Source organism: Halichoerus grypus, chromosome 11, assembly GCF_964656455.1.
Source record: "Halichoerus grypus chromosome 11, mHalGry1.hap1.1, whole genome shotgun sequence".
In the NCBI taxonomy this organism is placed as follows: Eukaryota; Metazoa; Chordata; class Mammalia; order Carnivora; family Phocidae; genus Halichoerus; species Halichoerus grypus.
The window spans coordinates 1,087,742-1,107,851 of record NC_135722.1 but is presented as its reverse complement, the minus strand read 5'-3'; the positions used below and the strand labels follow the sequence as shown (position 1 = coordinate 1,107,851).

The window sequence follows — 20,110 nt, the reverse complement described above, 5'->3', positions numbered from 1 at the left end:
GCAGGGGAGGGCGAGGAGACAGTAGGAAGATGTTCTTGGTGGAGCCTGGGCCCCTCCCAAATGGGTGTCCCGGCCTTGGAGCCCACCCGTCAGACCAGGAGAGCATGTGGGGTTCTGCTGGAGGTTCTCTGCATGTGCCTGTAGCCATACACCCCCCCGCAAGGTGCCAGCAGGCCCTCTGGCAGGCCTCAGCCTTGTGTCCACCCTCTGGTCCCTTCAGTGCAGCTCCATGCCAGGGACTCCACCTTTTGCGGCCGCTGTGGGGGTCCCAGCAAGCAGTGTGGGGGGAGAGCCAGAGAGGAGGCGCTCAGGCGTGTGGCCCCCGGGCAGCCCTCTGGGCCTTGGCTGGACAGAACCTGCTCCAGAGCTCGGTGCCTGTGGGGCGGGGGCGCAGGGTCTGTGTCCTCCATCCGTGTGACCACAGGGACGGTGTTACGTAGCCTGTTCCACCTGGAAGCCACAGGGCGTTTTCTGAAAGCTCGGGTTTGTTGCTGCTGGTGGCAGAGGAGCGGGACTGGGCCAGGGCCACGTCTGCCACCCAGAGGGGCCAAGTGGCTTGGCAGTGGCCAGGACAGAACTTGGGTGGGAGGGACCCGTGTGGCTGGGCTTGCGGGACCACTTCCACACAGGGGCCCTGGCTTGTACCTTGTCCTGCCGCCTTTGGGTCAGTGCCCATCATTGCTGCCTGCCTGTGGGACTGAAGGGAAGAGGACCCCATGACCAGGCTCCACAGACTTCCGCTCTGCCAGGCCTGGCACAGGGGTCATCCCAAATGGCACGGCGGTCCGGGGGTCCCAGGCCTGCCCTGGATGATGGGGACAGGGGAGCTCAGGGGAACCAGCTTGGAGAAATCGAGCTTGGCGGGCCGGGTGTGCACCTGCCTGTTTGGCCAGTTTGTTGCAGGAGAACAGCAGGGGAGAAGGGCGAGGAGGCTGAGGCCTTCTGACCACACACACGTCGCAGCCCACGTCCTCCCACGGCTGCCTGCCTGGCCCTCGGAGAGTCGGCCCAAAGGGGCTCCCAGTCTCCCCTGGAGATGGACTTGCCAGCACGAGGGTGCCACACCCTTCCTCAGGCAGCGTCCCCCAGGGGGCCTGTGTGTCACCCCGGGCACGTCTTGCACCAGGCCACTTCCTGCTGCTGCTCCACTAACAGCTGCCCCTGGGCTGGTTCTGATGTGTGGTCCTCATCGCTTGGTGACGTGGCTCCTGGACAACAGGCCCCCACGGGCCCCATCCCTACACGTGTGGTCATAGGACCCTCTAGACCCCGAAGCTGAGGCCCAGCATGTGTGGCCAGCTCGGGGGTGGTCCTAGCCAGGTGTGAGTCAAGGTGAGGCAGGGGCGGGTGTCAGACTGGGCCTGGATGCAGTGGAGAACCTGCCCAGCAGACGGACACTTGGTGGGGGGTGAGCAGAGCAGAACCAGTGCAGGCTGAACGTGTGTCCCGTGGGCTGGTCCCTCATGCCTGGGGCTGTAGGCACAGGACATCTTCCAGGCAATGTCAGGCTTTCTGACAGGTCGGCGTGTGACTCAGTAGCAGAGACCAGGGTCAGGAGAAGGGCAGGGGGCAGGGAGCGAAACGGCCTGCCCACCCATTTCCTGGTGGAGCATCTGAGGGCATCAGCAGAGCCCCTGGGCTCCCTGAGCCCTCCCAGGCTCTGGGGAAGGGTGGGAGTCTTACTGTCTTGGGCCAAGGGACCACAGGTCCCTGAGAAGCGTGTGTCCACACTTGTCCCCAGGGAACAGCCTCCCCCCACCACCAGCCAAGGGGACCCCTGAAGTGCTCACTGCAGTTGTGTATGTAACAGAGATCAAGAGAGACAGAGACATCCATGCCTTTGCTCCAGGTCACGGGGGTCTGTCCCGCCCTGTCCCCAGGACACTGTGGCCCTGCGTGGCACTGGCCACTCCCGGTGGTGCACCAGGAGGCTGAGAACACGTCGCCTTTTAAGGAGAAGATTTGCTGAGAAGCTGAGGGAAAACATTTCCCTGGCATTCGGGGAGCATTTTTCCTTCCTGTTTCTCTTAAATAAACCACTAGCAACTTTTCAAAACAGAAGAAGAAAAGGACAGGGTCAGGGAGCTGCAGAGACCTTTCGCCCTTACTGGAGCAGGGCTGGCGGGGGAGGGGCGCACAGGGCGCTGGGTGCCCTGAGTGCTTAGGATGGCCGTGTCCAGCTCAGCCACCAATAGGCTGTGCCCCAGCCAAGACCCGTGGAGCATTCCCATTTGGGCAGCTGGGCCAGAGACAGAGGCCAGGAGTGAGCTGGTTTGCTTCTCCTTCCGTAGACGCTGCGGAGCTTGAGGGTGTAAATGGGTGGGGCCTGGCCACGTATGGTGGCCCCCGAGTCCAGGTCCTCAGCCTGCCTGCCCCCAGCCCTCTGGCCCAGTCAGCACCCCGACCACGGCCCTCCCAGGTGTGCAGGGGGCCCATGGCCATCCCGACGGGTGCCTGTGGGTTTGCCCTGGCGGGAGCGTGCTCACTCCTGCCCTCGCACTGCAGAGCAGGACTGGGGGCTCTGAAGGATGTGTCTCCTGGAACTCTGAGACCTCTGGCTGTCTTATCCTGTCTCCAGGGCAGGTGTACACACTTCCCCTGAGTTTCTGCTCTTGGGGCGGGGGTGACCCCTCCTTGAGAGTTCATAGCCAAAGGTGGCCTTTTCTGGTCAGTAAGATGTCCCGGTAGTATTGATTTGCAGTTTGATTCTACAAGTCACGGTGTGTACCATTGAAGAATTTAGTCGTCCAACTAAGAACCAAGAGACTCAATTAGGCATTTTCCTTCAGTTTCTCAAACTTACTGCCAGGAACCCAGTGCTAAACCTTAAAAGGTTGGAGAGTCCCTGCATGTGCAGGAGGACTGCAGCATTGCTCTGAGCTGCTCCCCAGATGGCGGGGAGCCTACACCCTCCTACACCTCCGCGTTGGGCGGTTGCTGCTGGGAAGGGCCGTATCTGCACACGGCCCTCCACTGGGTCCTCTGCTCCGAGGCCCGTGTGCCCAGTGTGGGCTCCAGTGTGACACTCAGTGACTTATGACAGACCCAGCCTGGGCTGTGTTCCCAGCTGGGGGCTCTGGGCCACTGTGTTGGTCACTTTTCCCTCTTAGGGGACGTTCCATCTTGTTTGTGGACCTAGGCTGCACACACCACGGCCCTGGCTCCGGCCTTTGGGCGGCTGGCGGGAGGCTGGTTTGGGGCCCACGGCTCCCCCACCAAGGAGGGGGCCTCTTCAGCACTGAGAACTTTGGTTTATGGGGCTTATTAGGTACTGATAACTGGATTTGAATGAAAACAGACATTTCAAATATACGTATTTAGTCCTATAAAAGTAGCTATAACAAGCCCATTCTGTTTTTGTATGACAGTAAATTTTCATGGAAAGTAACTATTTTTGTAAGCAAAAAAAAAAAAAACGAAAAACCTTTTGATGCAGAGTGGTCATTTGAGCAGATCTCTGTAATGCCTGGCCTGGTTCATGCCCACCTGTCTGTCCCTGCCCGGAGCCTGCACTGTGTGCTTGGCACGGAACCCAGGTGAGCGGGACAGCGCTGTGCAGGGGAGCCCCAGCTGTGGCAGCATGCAGCAAGGGCTCTGGAAGGCCGGCTGGCCGGATCGGCTGCACAGAAGGGTGGGGGGCCTGGGCCAGGGACACTCACCCCTGTGTCCCACCCGGCAACCCTGCGGGCCAAGGTGGCTGCAGTGTCATCCATGGGGCTGGAACCTGACTAGTGTGGTCACCACCCCAGCCCTTCAGCGGGCCCAGAGCTGCCTGCCCGTCGTGCGTTCCAGGTTTGGCCCTGCGGCATCGGGCCTCTGGCATGTGTGTCTGCATCCTTGCCCCTTGTGGTGGCAGGGAGCTCAGCTGGTCAGGCCATGGGCCCGACAGTGGCAGGGGAGGACAAAGGCAGCTTCCTTCCGTTCCTGGCGCCAACTGGGAGCAGAATCTCCTGGGGTGTCTCAGGAAGAGCCCCCTGGTTGTCCCACTGGCAGGGACAGCCCCGCTCATGTCCTAGGACCTAGCACGTGGCCTCCATGCCTGCGTTTGTCATGCAGTGACCCTCTGCTCCCTTCTCTCCGGCAGGAAGTCTAAAGCAAAGCCCAACGGAAAGAAGCCTGCTGCCGAGGAGAAGAAGATGTACCTGGAGCCAGAGTACACCAAGTCCAGAATCACCGACGTCGGCTTCAAGGAGCTGGTGGTGCTGCCCCGGGAGATCGACCTCAACGAGTGGCTGGCCAGCAACAGTACGTGTGGCACGGGGTGGGGAAGGGCACCACAGTGGCTGCAGGTGGCCACCTCCTCGGGGACTCCCCAGAGCTGGTGGCCGGCCCTGCAGTGCACTTAGGGTCTCCACCGGGGAGGGTACCAGGGATGGGCCGCCATGCCGGGGACCGTCTGTGGAGCGGGTGTGCAGCTGCAAGGCCGGCAGCGCCAAGGTCATGGGAAGGCCGTGACCCGTGGCAGGGGAGGGTGGCTCTCACCTCCACCCGCTGGGCAGGCCTGGGGCTCAGGGCTCACAGCATGTCTGCCTGCCCCACCCCTCGTGGAGGGGACTCCGTCTGGATGGCCGCTGGCTCTCTGCCCAGCTTGGTGCTGTGCAAACACGTGCCAGCCCACAAGACAGAGGCTGGTGGCCGTCTTCCAGGGCCGGTGCTCTGCACCGGGACGTGTGTCTCTGGTCTGTGGCGCGTGCTGGCTGCCCCAGGGCCCACGGGAAGAAGTGCTGGGCCTCCTGGGCCTGCAGGGCACTGGGACGCACAGCGTGCTGCAGTGGTGGTTTTCACACCTGGTCCTTCTCTTCTCTCGCAGCCACCACATTTTTCCACCACGTCAACCTGCAGTACAGCACCATCTCAGAGTTCTGCACGGGAGAGGCCTGCCAGACGATGGCCGTGTGCAACACGTGAGTCGCTGCCGGGCTGTGGCCCAGCCCCTGCACCCTCTCTGGCGCCCCTGCGGGGTCTCCTCAGCCGTGTCCTGGCTGGGGCTGCACCTCCTGTCCCCGTGGGACAGGGACACGGGAGGCAGAGCCCAGCAAGGGGAGGCACTCGGTGGTGTGGGTCCTGCTGGGGCACGGGGTGCCAGGAGCCGGCCAGAGGCTGGTGGCCGAGCTCCTTGGGGCTAGGGATGAACATGCCTAGGTTGGTTTCCTAAGACAGCAGAGCATCGTGACGCTGCAGATGCTTCTCTGCTTCACTTAGTTGAAGGATGGCTTTTCCCGAGAGCTCCCGCCCTGTGGGAGGGAGTGAAGGAGACAGCGAGGGACGGGGTGGAGGAGGGCACTCACTGCCTTCCTCGTTGGCTGGTTTTGTGGGACCGGGATGCCTTCTCAGTGAGTTTTCAGTGGGCCTTGAGTGCTGTTCATTCTCTTCCGGAAGCTTGTGCACATTCGTGTCTTCAGTAGGCAGGTACCCCAAGGGGGCTTCGAGGCACCTCACTGGATTCACAGCAGCTCCTGACTGGGGTGTGGGGAGGAGAGCCACTGCACGGCACAGGCTTGCCTTTGGCCTCTAATGGCAGAAGGGATGGAAGGTGGCTTCAAACAGGAGGCCAGGTGTGCTGGGGCTCAGCCTGGGGCTGTTGTGACTAAGGAGGTGGCACGGAAGCTCCTTTCTCATACCTCCTTTTTATTGTCGGGGCTGCAGGTCAGGGGCCGAGGCAAGTACGCATGAGCCACTAGCCCCTGCTGGCAAACACACATTGTGTGTGTCCTGAGTTCATCCTGCCCACAGATGCTGCTGGCCAGGCTCCTGGGCACAGACCCAGCTCAAACGCAGGCAAGTGGAGCTCTCCTGTCGCTGAGAGCCCATGAGCCTTGGCACAGGCCTGGCTCTCAGCCCCGCCAGGCCCTGCTGTTGTGGCCCCAGCAGGTCACAGCTCAGGGCTAGGTCCCATGCGAGCAAATGTAGACAGTAGTTGGCTCTCCACTCTGTCACCCAGAAAAGGCCACTGATGGGAGCCCAGGCATTACATGTGTCCCCATTGGCTACAGGCAGGGATGCCCCAGGGGAGGTTGGGGCTGGTGAGCTTGGAGGACAGTGATATGGGAGGGAAGGGCCCTCGGTAGAGTAGACTGCCCAGCGGCAGATGCTGGAGGCGGGTGAGGACGGTGTTTTAGAGCTGCCGTGTGTGTGGCATGCTCAGGAGGACGCTTGCTGGCTGGGCCCGACCCAGTGGTATCAGAGGTGGCCCCTAGGGCAGGCGGGTAGGGAAGCTGGTCTCCTCTGCTCCCATGTTTCCTTCGGTATCCCCATGTTTGAGAAGAGACTCCTGGAAAGCACGTAGAGCTTGGTGTGAGCCTGGGGTGCCCACTTCTTGTTCTTCTCGACTGTAGCTGCCTTCACAGGGTCTTTCAGGCTTACGGGGCCTGGCATACTTACTGCCTTCCTAGCAGTTGTTTGATGTCAAATTGGTTGAAGAGAAGAAAGCGGGTTTGCCAGAGGTCCCAGAGCTGCGTGCTGCCCCAGGACCAACGTGTCTGCCTGGGGCCTGGAGTGGGGCCTAGACATGGAAACCAGAGGGTTGTGCTGGAGTCCCCGAGGTGACGTGAAAGGGCCACGCAGAGAATGTATTTGAAGAAATAATGGCTGAAGCTTTCCAAGCTTGGCAGACACAAACCTACAAATTCAAGGAGCTGAATGAACTCCAAGTAGGACAAACTGAGGAGTCCATGCGCAGAAACGACATCACAAAACTGGGCAAAGAGAAGGCCTTCCCGGAGCAGAGCCAACCCTCGAGGACACAGGCGAGTGACTGCAGCGCTCATCAGAAGCTTTGGGCCACAAGGAGGCTCTGCCACGTTTTTAAAGCGCCGAAAGGAAAGAGCAGTCCACCCCACAGTCCTCCTTCCAGCACACGTATCCTTCAAGGGTTTAGGTGAAATACGGACCTTTCTCAGATGGAGGAAAACTAAGAGCATCCACAGTCGGCAGACCTGCTCCTGCAGGGAATCCCAGAGCGAGGGGACTGGGACCGTCTGTGCAGGACGAGCGACAGGGATGGACCTGGGGACTGGCCCTGTGGAGCACTTTGAGCCACACCCGTCTGATGGGTCACAGCAGAGGTGACGGCGGTGGGGTGGGCTCTCGGTGCTCCCACTGGAGTGGCGGGAAGTTGGTGCAACGGACAGCGTGGAAAGCAGGCGGAGTATGTATTTTATACTCCTGTGAGCAACCTCTGAAAAGTTGTGTAAATGATGTAGTCGAAGTCGTAATGGGTAAACTGAAAGGAAGGACTAAATCATAACCCAAAAGAAGGCAGGAAAGAGGAGATACAAGGGACGAGAAGCAAAAGGAACAAGCGGTAAACAAAGGTGGTAAAAAATTCAAACACACCAGAAATCCCATAAATGTCAGAGGGCCAAACAGAACTCCCAGAGTTGGCCGCCAGCCGTGGGGGCTGTGCTTCCAGCCCCCCTGGGTGCCTGAAACTCCGGACTGCATCGAACCCTGTGGCCTGTGGTAAAATTTCATCGATAAATTAGGTACAGAGATAACTAGTAATAAAACGGAACAGTTACGGGGCGCCTGGGTGGCTCAGTCATTGAGCGTCTGCCTTTGGCTTGGGTCATGATCCCGGGGTCCTGGGATCGAGCCCCGTGTCGGGCTCCCTGCTCGGCGGGAAGCCTGCTTCTCCCTCTCCCACTCCCCTTGCTTGTGTTCCCTCTCTCGCTGTGTCTCTCTCTGTCAAATAAATAAAATCTTAAAAAAAAACAAAAACAAAAAAACAGAACAGTTACAACAGTGCGCCGTAATAAAAGTTATGTGAATGTGGTCTGTCTCTCAAGATCTCTTATTGCGCTGTACCCACTTTCTTCTTGTGATAGCGTGCGACCATGAAATACCCACGTGGTGCAGTGAAGGGGGGGCACTGAGGCAGGCGGACGTGGTACGCCATTATATCGTCCTCAGCCTTAGACGCTGCGTCCGAAGGAGGAGCAGTGTCTGCTTCTGGACGGCGCTGGCAGGAGGAACTGAGACCAGGGAAAGTGAAACCACAGGTGAAGGGGCTCCACTGTGCAGGAGTGGATTTCTGAACCGAGCCAACTGTAAGCGTTCACAAAATACTTTACGTGCATTGACATCTGTAAAACTAAATGGATAGAGAAGCTGTAGCCACAGAACAGCCATCAGAAGAGAGCTGCAGCGGCTCTATGAATCCCAGACTCCGAAGACCTCAGAGCAAAGTAAACCACGGGGGATAAAGAAGATTGCATATTTACAAGAATCAGTTAATCAAGAAGTATTGATCTTGAATGTGTGTGCACCAAGTAGCCGCTTTTACACAAAATAAATGGACAGAACTGAGAGGAACGGACAGAAATCACCTCAGAGTGGGAGCCTTCAGCTCTCCTCTTCTGGAGGCAGACGGGGCTGGTGGACAGCAGGTCAGCAAGGATACGGGACGGAATAGCACCGTCGGCCAGCTGGGCTGGATGCATTTCACCGTCGACAGCAGAGGACGCGTCCTGCTCAAGTGCGCACAGAATGAATAGTCACCAAAGGAGATGGCATCCCAGCTCACAAAACAGCCCTTCGCACACTCTAAAGAATCAGAATCATACTACGTTCCTTATCTGACTGTCATGGGATTAAACTAGAATCAGTAACAGAAAGATAACAGGAAAATCTCTAAACACTTGGGAATGAGCACGTTTCTAAATAATCCACGGGTCAGAGAGGAAGTCTCAGAGGGAATTTGAAATGTTTTAAGCTGAGCACAAATGAAAACGCAGCATACCTGAATTTGTGGGACACAGCAAAGCTTTGAGGGGAATTTATAGGGTTGTATGTTTATTGTAGGAGAAGGATCTTAAATCGGGAACTAAGCTTCCATATTAAGAAACTAGAAAAAGAAGAACAAAATAAACCCAAATTGAGCAGAAGAAAAGAAATAATGGAGTAGAAATCACTGAAATTGATTTCTGAAAACAGGAAAATCCATGAAACCAGAAGCTGATTTCTTGAAAAGATCAATAAAATTGATAGGCCTTTTACAAGATTGACAAAGAGAAAAGGTGCAGAGTATAGTATAAGGAATGAAAGGGGTGTCACTATAAACTCAGCAGATACTAAGAGGATATTAAGGAAACATACCAAAAATCCCTACATACATAAATTGGACAGTTTGAACGGACTAGTTCCTTGGTAGGAACAAAATACCAAAATTCACTCAAATGGACAGTGCTGTACAGCAAGAAACCAGGAATGAAAGGCATCCCGGTGCAGAAGAACTAGAAGCGCCCCAGTTACTGTAGAAAACATCGAGCAGGGTACAGCTGGGGCCCCAAACTAAGAGATCCGCACCATTTACAACAGCCCCCCACACGTGTCTGCACACTGCGAAGGGCGAGGTGCTGGGCAGCAGCCGCGGAGGAGCCAGCAGGGGCGCCGAGTGGGAGTTCTGCCGGGTCCGTCTGCTCACTTCCTGCCCTCCCGGTCCGAGTCCCAGCACAGTTTTTGCAGAACGAGACAAGCTGGCTGACTGCATGGACGAGCACAGTCCCTGGTCCCACTGTCAGGACAGCGTCGGGGACAGACCCACAGATCAGGGGGGCGGTGGAGGGTCCAAAAATAGACCCACACAAAGGTGGCCCTCTGATTGTTGACAAAGATGAAGAAGAAAGTGCAGAAAGGATAGTCCTTTCAACTGATGCTGGTGGAAAAACCAGTCACCTGTGTGCAAAAAAAGAAAAAAAAAGTGAATCTTGACCAAAACCTTTATGCCCAAATTAACTCCAAATGGATTCTAAATTGTGAAACTATAAGACTTTTGGAAGAAAACGAGGAAATCTTCATGACCTAGTCTAGGCGAGGAGCTCTTGGCCGTGATACAAGGCTCATTGATGAGAAAGAATCAGTAATACTATCGGGCATAAGCAACAGTTAGAACTTCTGCTCTGAGAATCAGGATGCTGTTAGGAGAAAACATAGACAAATCACGGGCTAATCATATACCCAAGAGGGGACCGGTGCCCAGTGTGTGAGTAACCCTCGCAACTCAGGTGTGCGAACAGCAGCTGGTCCCCAGTGGGTCCGGGCCTGGACACACAGGTCAGCGGAGAGGACCCAGGAGAGCGGACAAGCCCCTAGAGCAGCAGGTGGGGACAGCAGGCCCCGTGCTGGCAGGGACGTGGCAGCAGAGCGATGCACAAGCCAGTCCGACGGTGGTTTGGTGGCCTCTCACGGGCCCAGCAGTGCAGATCCTGAATGTTCGTCTTAGACAAGCGAGAGCTTGTGCTCACACAGAAACCTGCCCGGGAGCATTTATAATAGCCGGAGCCATAATTGCCCCAAACTGGAAACGAGCCAGGTGTCTTCCAGCGGGGGGAACAGCTGGGCGCGCTGGCCCTTCCACGCTGGCGGGGGCGGGGGCCGCGGGGCGCACACTGAGACATGGCTGGAGCCCGGAGCCCGGCTCAGGACATCCTGTGGCGTTCCCCTGGGGCCATCCCTGGTGTGCTGGGGACTGACCGGGGGAGGGGGTGGGAGCTGCCTGGCTCTCTGGACAGGTGAAGCTGTAGGCCTGCCTGCCAGAACGCGTCCTCTGTACTGCCCGGTAACTTAAAAATGAAAACAAGTGGAACATTGAAAGCACAGGGTCTCGTCTTTCAAACAGATGGGGCCATCCTCGTCCCTCAGGAGCTAGTCTCTCTGGGCCGCACGTTGGGGAGACACGTGTCCCAGTTTCTAGTTGCAGCTGTGTTTTGTGACCCTCTGGCCCCTGTGGCCAGGTGCATCAGCGTCCGCGGGCGGTGCCGGGCGGATTGGTGGAGCAGATGTCTGTGACGCCCGCCCGGCCTTTGGGCCTTGGCCTCTGGACCTCACTGCAGACATGGGCCTCAGCCTGGCCCCCAGAGGCCGGGCTCCTCCACTTCCCCGCACAGGGACCCCCTCAGGCTGTCCAGAGTGACACAGAAAGGGGCTTTGTCTTCTCGCCCTCAGGTGATCTGACCTGCCCTGTGCCCACGTCTGGGCAGGCGGGAGGAGGGCCAGCAGAGCCACCTTGTGGCGGGGAGGGTGCTCGGGCAGGTGTTCTAACGGACGGGAGCGCCCTGCTGGATTTCTACTTCCTGGGGGCAAGCAGGAATTTGGCAAGCTTCTTAGGGCTTTGTCTGCACTAGCTCCCTTGCCCGCTCATGTTCCTGGGCCTTGTGGGGCACCTGGCACCAGGCTCTTGTGGAGCCCGGCCTCCCTGGGGGTGCGTGGCTGTGCCCAGGAGCAGCCCCGGAGTAGCCGAGTGCCTTCTGCAAAGCCCCGACGCCCCAGTCACACCCACACCTTCCACCCCCAAGTGGGCAGGTGTGGTGCTGAGTGGCCGTCGGGCCATGTCCCCTTATCCACGAAGCCTGGGCTCCTCCCAGGGCCTGTCCATTAGTGTGGAGGCCGTGCTTTCCCGGTCTTGCTGGCCAGCCCCACACCCTGCCTGGGGCGGAGCGGAGCCCCGGTTCCTGTTCGATGAAGGTGGGCTTGCCGGAGCAGGGGCGGTGGCCGTGGAGCTGTCTTGAGGTCACTTGGCCAGGGTCAGGCTGGCCATGGGAAATGGGGACCCCCACTGTCCTGAGGACAGGCCTGACAGGGTGGTAGCAGTGGGTTAGCCCTCATGGCTGTCATCCAGGGGTACTTGGTACACGCAACAAATCAGGGCAGGGTACTCTGAGCCAGTCTGGGGTCCCCGAGCAAGGTGGGATGTTGAGGTTTGGGGAAACCTAGTCTAAGCTGATTCTGAGGCCAAGTAAAGCCAGCTGTGTGAGGGGGTGCCGGACAGAGGGAAACGTCTGTGTGAAGCCTGGTGCCTGAAGGCTGCCTGTCATCTGGCTGGGGCAGGGGGCTGAGAGGGTCGGGGTCTAGGCCACTCAGTCCCTCACGGGTACAGCCCCACACCCACATGCACCACACCCCTGAGCGGACTAGAGGCCGCCCCCCCCACCCTCCGCCCCCCTGCGGCTCCGGGTCCAGCCCTTGGTGAGCCAGCCTGCCGGAGCACAGCAGCCCTCTGGGGAGACGGGAGCAGGGGTGGGGAGAGCAGGGTGGCTGCCAGATGAGTGCCCACCAGGCGCTTGTGTGTGTTCTGGGGAGAGAAGCGCTGGGGCAGGGGGGCAGTCCACGCTCACACGAGCTGGGAGACTCGCACGGTGAGAGATCCTGGTGTCTCTGCCCGCAGGTGTTCCAGCTGTTCTCACTGGGCCAGTGGAGGGCATGTGGCTCCTAGTAGGGGGAGCAGGGGTGTTCCCAGGGGCCGAGGCCCAGCTGACAAGTCACAGCAGTGTTCCTGGAAGAGGCGGGGCAGCAGCAAACAGCGTGCCCTCCATGCCTCTTCAAATCATACAAAACACGCGTCCCTCTAAAGGAATGAAACTTGCAGCCACGTGGTAGAGAAAATGAACACGCCTTCTGTTGACGTTGTACACGTGTGTTCAGACGGCGTGCTCTGTCCTGGACGTTCAGAATCGGTGCAGGCAGACCCTTATGGGATGCAGCTGAGGGTCTCCAGGTGGTGGGAAGCAGTGTGTCTCCCCTGGGGACTTTGGGAGGGGAAGCCTGGACACCTGCCACACCTCCACCCCTGGGGCCGGGGCGGAGGGGGGGCGGGTAAGAGTCGCTGGGTGTCTGTGGGGCACCGTGACCGGCCCCCTCTGTCCCCACAGACAGTACTACTGGTACGATGAGCGGGGGAAGAAGGTCAAGTGCACTGCTCCCCAGTACGTCGATTTTGTCATGAGCTCCGTGCAGAAGCTGGTGACCGACGAGGATGTGTTCCCCACGAAATACGGTACGTCTCTGCCCTGCTGCGCTCCTCCCTGCTGGGCGGCCGTGGCTGCCGATGCGAAGGGGCCAGACCTACGGGATGGGGGCGGCTGTGTGCCCTGGGCTGTAAGGCCAGGCAGGTGCGCTCTGGCAGGGGTCAGCGCAGCCCGGGTCAAGACCGCACCCACCCCAGGCTCTGGGCCCTGTGCCCTCTGCCGCCCCACCTCACTGGGGACCTGACAGCCAGCAAGCGGTAACGGCCGCCCTGTGTCCCGACCTGGGCAGGTCCTGGGGGGGGCTCCAGGCCAATATGGAGCCAGCAGGGGGCGGCGCTTGGCCAGCAGGACGTACCCGTGCACCTCGGTTCCCGTCCTCCTCTGTGGCCGAGGCCATGTAGAGGCCCGAGAGCATCCGTCAGGGAAGCCCACGTGACCCCGGGGCTGAGTCCAGGCTTTGGGTGGCCTATGGCAGGGTCACGGGCCCCTGGACGCAGATCAGCTCTTGGGGCCAGGCCCAGGGTGACAGGTCACTCGGGTGCCTGCCAGTGGGCTGCTCAGTGGGGAGGGTGTGGCAGGCAGGAGCCCTCCAGGCTAGTCCTGCAGATGATCTCCTTCCTGACGGTGGGAGCCCAGGCCCCTGAGAGGTACTACGCGGTGGACGGAGCACAGTGCGGGCTGAAGCTGTGGACTCTCTCCCCAGGCAGAGAATTCCCCAGCTCCTTCGAGTCTCTGGTGAAGAAGATCTGCAAGTACCTGTTCCACGTGTTGGCGCACATCTACTGGTCCCACTTCAAGGAGACCCTGGCCCTTGAGCTACATGGACACTTGAACACGCTCTACGTCCACTTCATCCTCTTCGCCAGGGAGTTCAACTTGCTCGACTCCAAAGACACCGCCGTCATGGACGACCTCACGGAGGTGCTGTGCAGCGGCGGGGGCCGCGGTGGGGGCGGCGGGGAAGGGGCCAGCGGCGGGGGCGCGGGGGCACAGAACCACGGGAAGGAGAGGTGAGCCCCCGGCCGACAGGCGCGCACATGTGCAGAGAGACGGTGGTGCGCGTGCTTGCGTGTGCGCACACGCCCCGGGCACGCTCGGCGGGAGGCCTGAGAGGTTGCCGCTGCCCCCCACCCGGCCCGGGTGCGCCGAGTGTGGGCTCCCCAGACGCTGGCGGGCCACGCATCGGACTGGCCCCCTGCCGGGGTTTTCCTGTTGGATGGATGAGTGCCGCTTGTCAAGAAGGACCTTTGGATTTCATTCATTTGCTCAACAAACGTTTATGGGACTGCCGGTCTGAGTTTCCTTCTCCTGTGGGGCTTTCCTTTCCTTGGTCTTCCGTGTGGCCCCCGCCCCTGCCTCCCCCTGCCCTGGGGGCTCTGCTGTTTGAGAGAAATACACCCGTGGGAGCTGGGGCTCCTTCCCAGGAGGGACTTGGGCTCACTTTGGTTTGTTTCCGGGGTGGGGCTGTTGTAGAGATTCCTCCCCGCTCCCCCTCAGGCCTCCCTCTCCTGGCCTTGCTAGGATCTTGGCTGCCAGCAGCTCAGAGCAGGTGGGGTAGGCGTGGCCAGGGGTGCCCCTAGGGGCCCTGACCCTGTGGCTTCGGTCCCCCCTCTCCTGCCCCGCTGCCCACGAGGGCCCCTGGACTAGCTGGGCCTAGGACCGAGGTGCCTGGGCGGGCGGCCTGTGTGGGGACGCAGCTGTTGGCGGGAGGCTGGGCGCCCCGCTCCGCTCACCTGTTCGGTCGTAATAAAAAGAGTTCGCTCAGGTCAGTGCCTGTGTGTTTCCTGGGCGTCTCGGTGACCCGTGATGAGGGTGCCAGGGCTGGTGTGATACTGAGGGTGGCCTGGCCCAGCAGCTGGGACCGTCGCCTGCCTCCTGCCCCCTCAGGTGGCCCCTGCCCACCCCAGCCTGGACCCTTCCTGCCAGGGTCAGCCACAGACTCCCCTGCTGCCCTGTGTCCTCAGCTGACCTGCAGGACTTGGGATGCTGGCAGTGGGGTGGGTTTTGGGGGGACGACGACACATGCCTTGTTTCCTGCATCTCCAGGGGGCCTTGACCACTCTGCTTGTACTGTGCCCTCCTGTGCAGGTGGCAGGCACCCTAGAGAGTGTGCTGGGACGGGATGGGGGGGGGGGTCCTGGCCAGCCTGGCCCCGGGGGCTCTGCTGCGAAGGCCGGCCAGCCCTCGCCTGGGCACTGTGGTCTGAGGGATGAGCAGAGAGGAGAGCTCGGGAGCGGGCTGAGTGCAGGGGCGGGGCGGGGCGGGACCTAAACTGAGCCCTGGAGCTTGTCTAGGCCCTGTGTGGGCAGAGAAGAGAGAAGAGGGGGCTCCGGCAGGGGCCCCGCCCTCCTACCCTGACATCTCACCTGGGCACAGCCTTCTCTGGCTGTCCATGGCTGTCATGCTCACCACCCCCCACACCCACACAGCCCTAAATGGTGGGGGCCCTGGTCTCTGTCTCCTGACTCGCTACAGCTCCTCCACCCACCCTCCCCACCCCCAGCTTTCTCCCCACCAGGTAGGTCCTCAGTTTCTGCCCTCCTGCCGCTCACCTGGCCCTTAAGTTCGGCTACTGCAAAACGTGCTTGTGGCCTTCCTCTGCTTTCCTGGCCCATCACCAGCCCCAGGGCCTAGCTGGAGAGCGGAGCCCACCCCCACCTCTGCCTCCCATGACCGGTGGGACCTCTGCAGCTTGTGGTGGCCACCAGGCCCGCCTGCCTTCTGTGATGGTTCCTCCTCTTGCCCCTGAGAACTGCCCCCCATCTGACAGTCCTGGAGCCAACCACAAAATGCAGGTGTACCCTGGAGTACCTTGTCTTCACGTTCTGGCCCCCACCTCCCCTCCAGGGTCCCGCACCGTCTCCCTGACCCCTCCCTGCACCAGAGTACCTCCCCCGGTGGCTGCACAATGGTCACCTGGGGGTGACTTTAAAATTCCCTGGTGCTTGAACCAGTCTCCACCCCACTGACTCAGTCCCTGGACACGGAGAGCAGGCATCAGAATTGTTTCAACACGACTTTAATGTGCTGAACTCATTCATGTTCTGAACCCCTGGGCAATCTTGCTCGCCCTGCAGGAAGGCTCCCGGGCCCTGCTGTACCCGCGGGGCCTGCTGCCATCTCACTGGAGCTCGTGTTTCCGTCCTTGTCTGGTCAGGAGCTCCAGGCTGTGGGGAAGCCTCCTCCCCTCTGTCCCCTAATCACTGGACACATCTGCAGCGTCCAGGCTGCACCTGTCACCAGCTAGGAGACCTCACCATCCCGTCAGCCCTGACCTCTCCCACAGAGGCCTGCAGATGTTCACTCCCAGAGGGCTGCGCTCCTCTGACCCGTGCGTAGCCCCACTACCCCGCAGCTTCCCAAAACCCTGCAGCTGGCTCTGTGACCAGCAGGGAGGCCATAGCCCCTCCTGAGCAAGGCCTGGCCCCGGCGCCACCTTCAGGTCACCCCATCCCTGTCATGCTCTCTTCCCCTCTGCTGCCTGGGCCTCACTGTGACCTCAGCCTGCTGGGCTGTGTGGGCCCCAGCCCCTCCCCGCCTCCCCTGCTGGTCATTTCGCTTCTCTAGGCATGCACGCCCTGAGTAGAGGCCTCAGGAGCTTGACCACAGGGCTGGGGGTGGGAGCCAGAGGTGGGGGTCTTGCTTGGCCTGAGGTGCCGAGGACCCCCTCCTGGGGGAAGGCAGAAGGCCAGGGCCTGGCTCCACTGGCCTTGGTGGGCGGTGTCCCGGGCTGGGGGGGGCAGGCCAGGCAACAGCTGTGTCCAGTGTGTCTCCAGGAGCGGGGTCTGGCTGCTGAGTGGAGGCCCGAGAGCAGTTGGGGGCTCTGTGGCTGGGCAGGGTGGACGCCGCCGGTGCGGGGAGGACACGGGGATTTCTAGCTCAAGCTGCCTGATGGAGTCTGAGATCAGTGTGTGCACATGCGTGTGTGTGTGCATGAGCTCTGTATCTGCAGAACGGGGTCTGGGACACACGGTCATGTTTCTCTGACTCAGGAAGGACTTGTGGCACCCCTGGGCACATGGGGGTCGTGGGTACAGCACTGGTCACTGGGCCTCAGAAAGTCTCCCAGGAAGGGACAGGCAGCCAGGGTGAGGAGCAGCCTGCACTCCTCCGAGGGTGAGGGCGATGCCCTGTGCTGTCCACCAGCTAGCGGGCTCTTTGCTGCAAGAGCCAGAGCATCCTGGCCCACTTGGGCTGCGGGGAGGCCTTCTGGCCCCTGCGGCAGTTTCTGGGCCCGCACGGTGAGGTATCTGCGTGGGGCCCTCCTGGGTCCCGCCGGCAGCTGGGCTCCATGCCGGGAGCACTCCCGGTGGTGTCTCAGCTCTGCCCGGACAGCCCGTCTCCCCCCACCCCCCACCCCGCCTAGTCGTTAGCTCTGTCCTGGCTGCCGAGACACGGCACAAGGGTCCTTGTCAGCAGAGGAGGGTGGCATGAGAAAGACCTGGCCACCACAGGTGGGAGGGAGAAGGGGCCGTGAGTCGGGGTGCCGCACCTTGAGAAGCTGGAAGGAGGAGGAAATGTTTTCCCCCACTTGAGCCTCAAGAAGAACCAGCCCTGCTGACACCTGGGTGGGAGCCCAGTGGGATCCAGTTCAGACTCCGACTTCCAGAGCGGGAGATAAGGCGCTGCCATGGCAGTGACGGGAACTGAGCGCAGACTGTGGTCGCCGGGGGTGCAGCGCCACCATGGCAAACACGCCGTAGACGCGGCCTCGCGCTGAGGCTGGAAGAATTTTGAGGGGCACGGTAGAGGAAGTCCAGGTTTTCTGAAGCAGACGATCGGTAGGAGGAAGTATGGGTGTTCGTGACGCCGCTACCAAAGACTCACACGTAAACGAGGGGCCGCACAGAGGGGACCTGGCGGAGTCGCCTTGAGGAACGCCTAAAACCGTCATGAGCACCTGTCCGGGGAAACAGGCATGTGACAGGCACTGCTGGGGCGGGCGCAGGGAAGGGACGACCGTGTCCGTGGGCGCGGAGGAAAGGGAACCCTGGACGCGTAGCGTCACGTTGCAGAAAGCCCCGCTGAGTTCCCCACCATCCTCGGAGGGCAGGACTCGGGAGCCGTTCGCCTGGATGTTTAGCCAAGAAGATTGCCAAGCACGGTGTGGAAGGGGCAGCCTCCTTTCTTGCTGCTCATACGACGTGGGAGAGGGAAGCCCATCAGAAGGCAGAGCTCTTGAACAAAAGGGTCCTGACCCTTGACAACATGGGAGCTTCGTAGCCAAGCCAAGTGACAGAAGACACTAAAATCAGGAGGTTCGTGGCCAGAAAAAATGTGCTCTAGAGAACAAGTCGAGGCCGTAGCTGGACAGCCTTTTGCTAACACTTCAGAGAGCCGAGCAAGCTCAGAGTGTCAGTCACGCGGCGGGAACTTTGAAGAGATCGTGCGTGTGACTAGGAGACACCTCAGGCATCTCCGCAAAAGCCGGAACAGAAAAGACGATTTCCTTGTAAGGATCTGGAGGCGCGTCTGGGCTTACGGAGCAAATCCCCATGACACACACAGGAGAGCCACACCGTCAGAAACCCTGGCAGCTGGGACCGCCGGGCACGGAGGCAGGATGAGGTACAAGGCTGTTGGACGCCCAGGCCCCATGGGCAGGAACACTGGTGAACTGTCAGCTGCAGACTGACGCCGCGTTTCTTTAGAAGAAAGCATGGCCCGGAGGGGAGAGCCTGAGCCACACGGTTCTTCCCAGGCCTTGACGGCAGCTCATGGAGTTTGCCCGGCTGGATTTTGAAGTTGCTTGGGACCTGTGATGCCCACCTCCTTCCCTTGTCTCCCTTTTGGGATGGGAATGTCTGTAACCTTTGCATTCTGGAAGCAGGTTTCTAGTTTCTAGTTTCGAAGGAAAGGATTTTGCACCAGTATGGATCATACTCAGAGTCTCACCCATACCTGATTTAGGTGACTTAGATGACATTTGGGGCTTGACTTGATGCTGCTCAGAGTTTGGGGACCCGGGTTGGGGTGAGTGTGTTTTCCATGTGAGATAGATGTGGAACTTGCTAGAGGGCAGTTCCACACCCAGAATAATGCCCCCTCCAAATATCCACACCCTAGTCCCCAGAATCTGTGAGCATAGCACCTTCCACAGCAGAGGGGAGTTAAAGTTGCAGATGAGTTAAGTTGCTAATCAGTTTAACTTGAAATGCAGAGATTATCTGGGCCAGTATAATCACAAGATCCTTAAAACTGGAGGAGGGGGCAGAAGAAGGAGCCAGAGGACCAGCAGGCAGCAAGAGGACTCAGCCTGATGTCCCTGGTGGTGAGGACGGAGGGCCCCATGCCAAGGAACGCAGGTGCCCCCGGAAGCTGGGAAGGGCCGGGAAATGGATCCTCCCACAGAACCTCCAGAAGGAACCAGCCCTGCCAACACGCTGATTGTAGCCCAGTGAGACCCAGTGCTCGACCTCCAGAACTTAAGATAGCAATTTGTGTTTTAGGTCTGTGCTGTTTGTTAGGGCCGCAATAGGGAACTAATCCATGTTGAAGATGAGCCACGGAGCTCTCGTGCGGTCATTCTGGGGCCACGAGGACATGACCTCTAAGATGCTTAGTCCAGGGCCTAACACGGAGGAGGAGTTCGACAGACAGCAGCACGTGGGCTTGTAACCAGCAGTGTAGACTCTGCTGTCCCGCGCGGGCGCCAAGGCTGGCACGCCCCCCGGGTCGGAGGCGCTCCCTCCCTTGCCTCCATCCACCCCAGCTGCCTTTCTCCTCTAGCCCACATCACTGCCCTGATGCCCTTCCTGTCCCTGGCCATCTCCTCTGCTCCCTGCTAACCTGCACCCTTTGATGAATCACACCAGAAGAAATCTGGGTTGATGGTGGGGAGTGGGCTGGATGAAGGGGGGGGCGGGCACTGGACTTGGTGATGGCACCCCTGGTGGCCTGGGGCGAGGGCAGAGGGGGAGGGCAGAACCACCAGCAAGGGCCTGGCCACTTGTGGTGCTGAGCTCCCTGGCGTGGGAGATGCGTGAGCCGGGGTGCCGTAGCACCCCTCCCTGAAGCTGGCCTCACACACCAGCAGTCGCTCCACAGCTCAGGAGCCTGTGGGGCCCTCTGCCTCCACTGTCAGCCGAGAGCAGGGACAGGGTCCGGGCCGGCTCTCCGCTGCGCCGAGCATGTGCCCCTCGCGTGCGTCTGCGCCCTGCCCCTGCCACCTGCCGGCACCCAGAGTCCCTGAGGATGGGCACGCATCAGGTTCCCTTCCTCTGCCTCCCTTCCGCCGTGACTCTGGTGGATGCACAACCACTGATTTGTTCACCAGTACCCCAGGCCAGCAGCGGCCGGCACCCAAAGTGTGCCAGTGCCCGGGAATGCGTCAGGCCCAAGAGGCCAGCCCCCCACCGGGTGCTAGA

General features: G+C 60.2%; 1 protein-coding gene across 7 annotated transcripts in view; it reads left to right on the top strand.

Annotated features, from left to right (window-relative positions):
• The window catches only part of MOB2 (MOB kinase activator 2), a 76,202-nt gene extending 61,690 nt beyond the window's left edge, over positions 1–14,512 (top strand). For all 7 annotated transcript variants that reach the window (XM_036070726.2, XM_036070730.2, XM_078057596.1 and 4 more), the window contains 4 exons: positions 4,085–4,245; positions 4,811–4,904; positions 12,648–12,772; positions 13,447–14,512. In XM_036070726.2, the coding sequence (XP_035926619.1) occupies positions 4,085–4,245; positions 4,811–4,904; positions 12,648–12,772; positions 13,447–13,757 (691 nt within the window). In that variant the 3' untranslated portion in view covers positions 13,758–14,512. The remainder of the gene's footprint in view (positions 1–4,084; positions 4,246–4,810; positions 4,905–12,647; positions 12,773–13,446) is intronic.
• Positions 14,513–20,110: the final 5,598 nt, after the last annotated feature.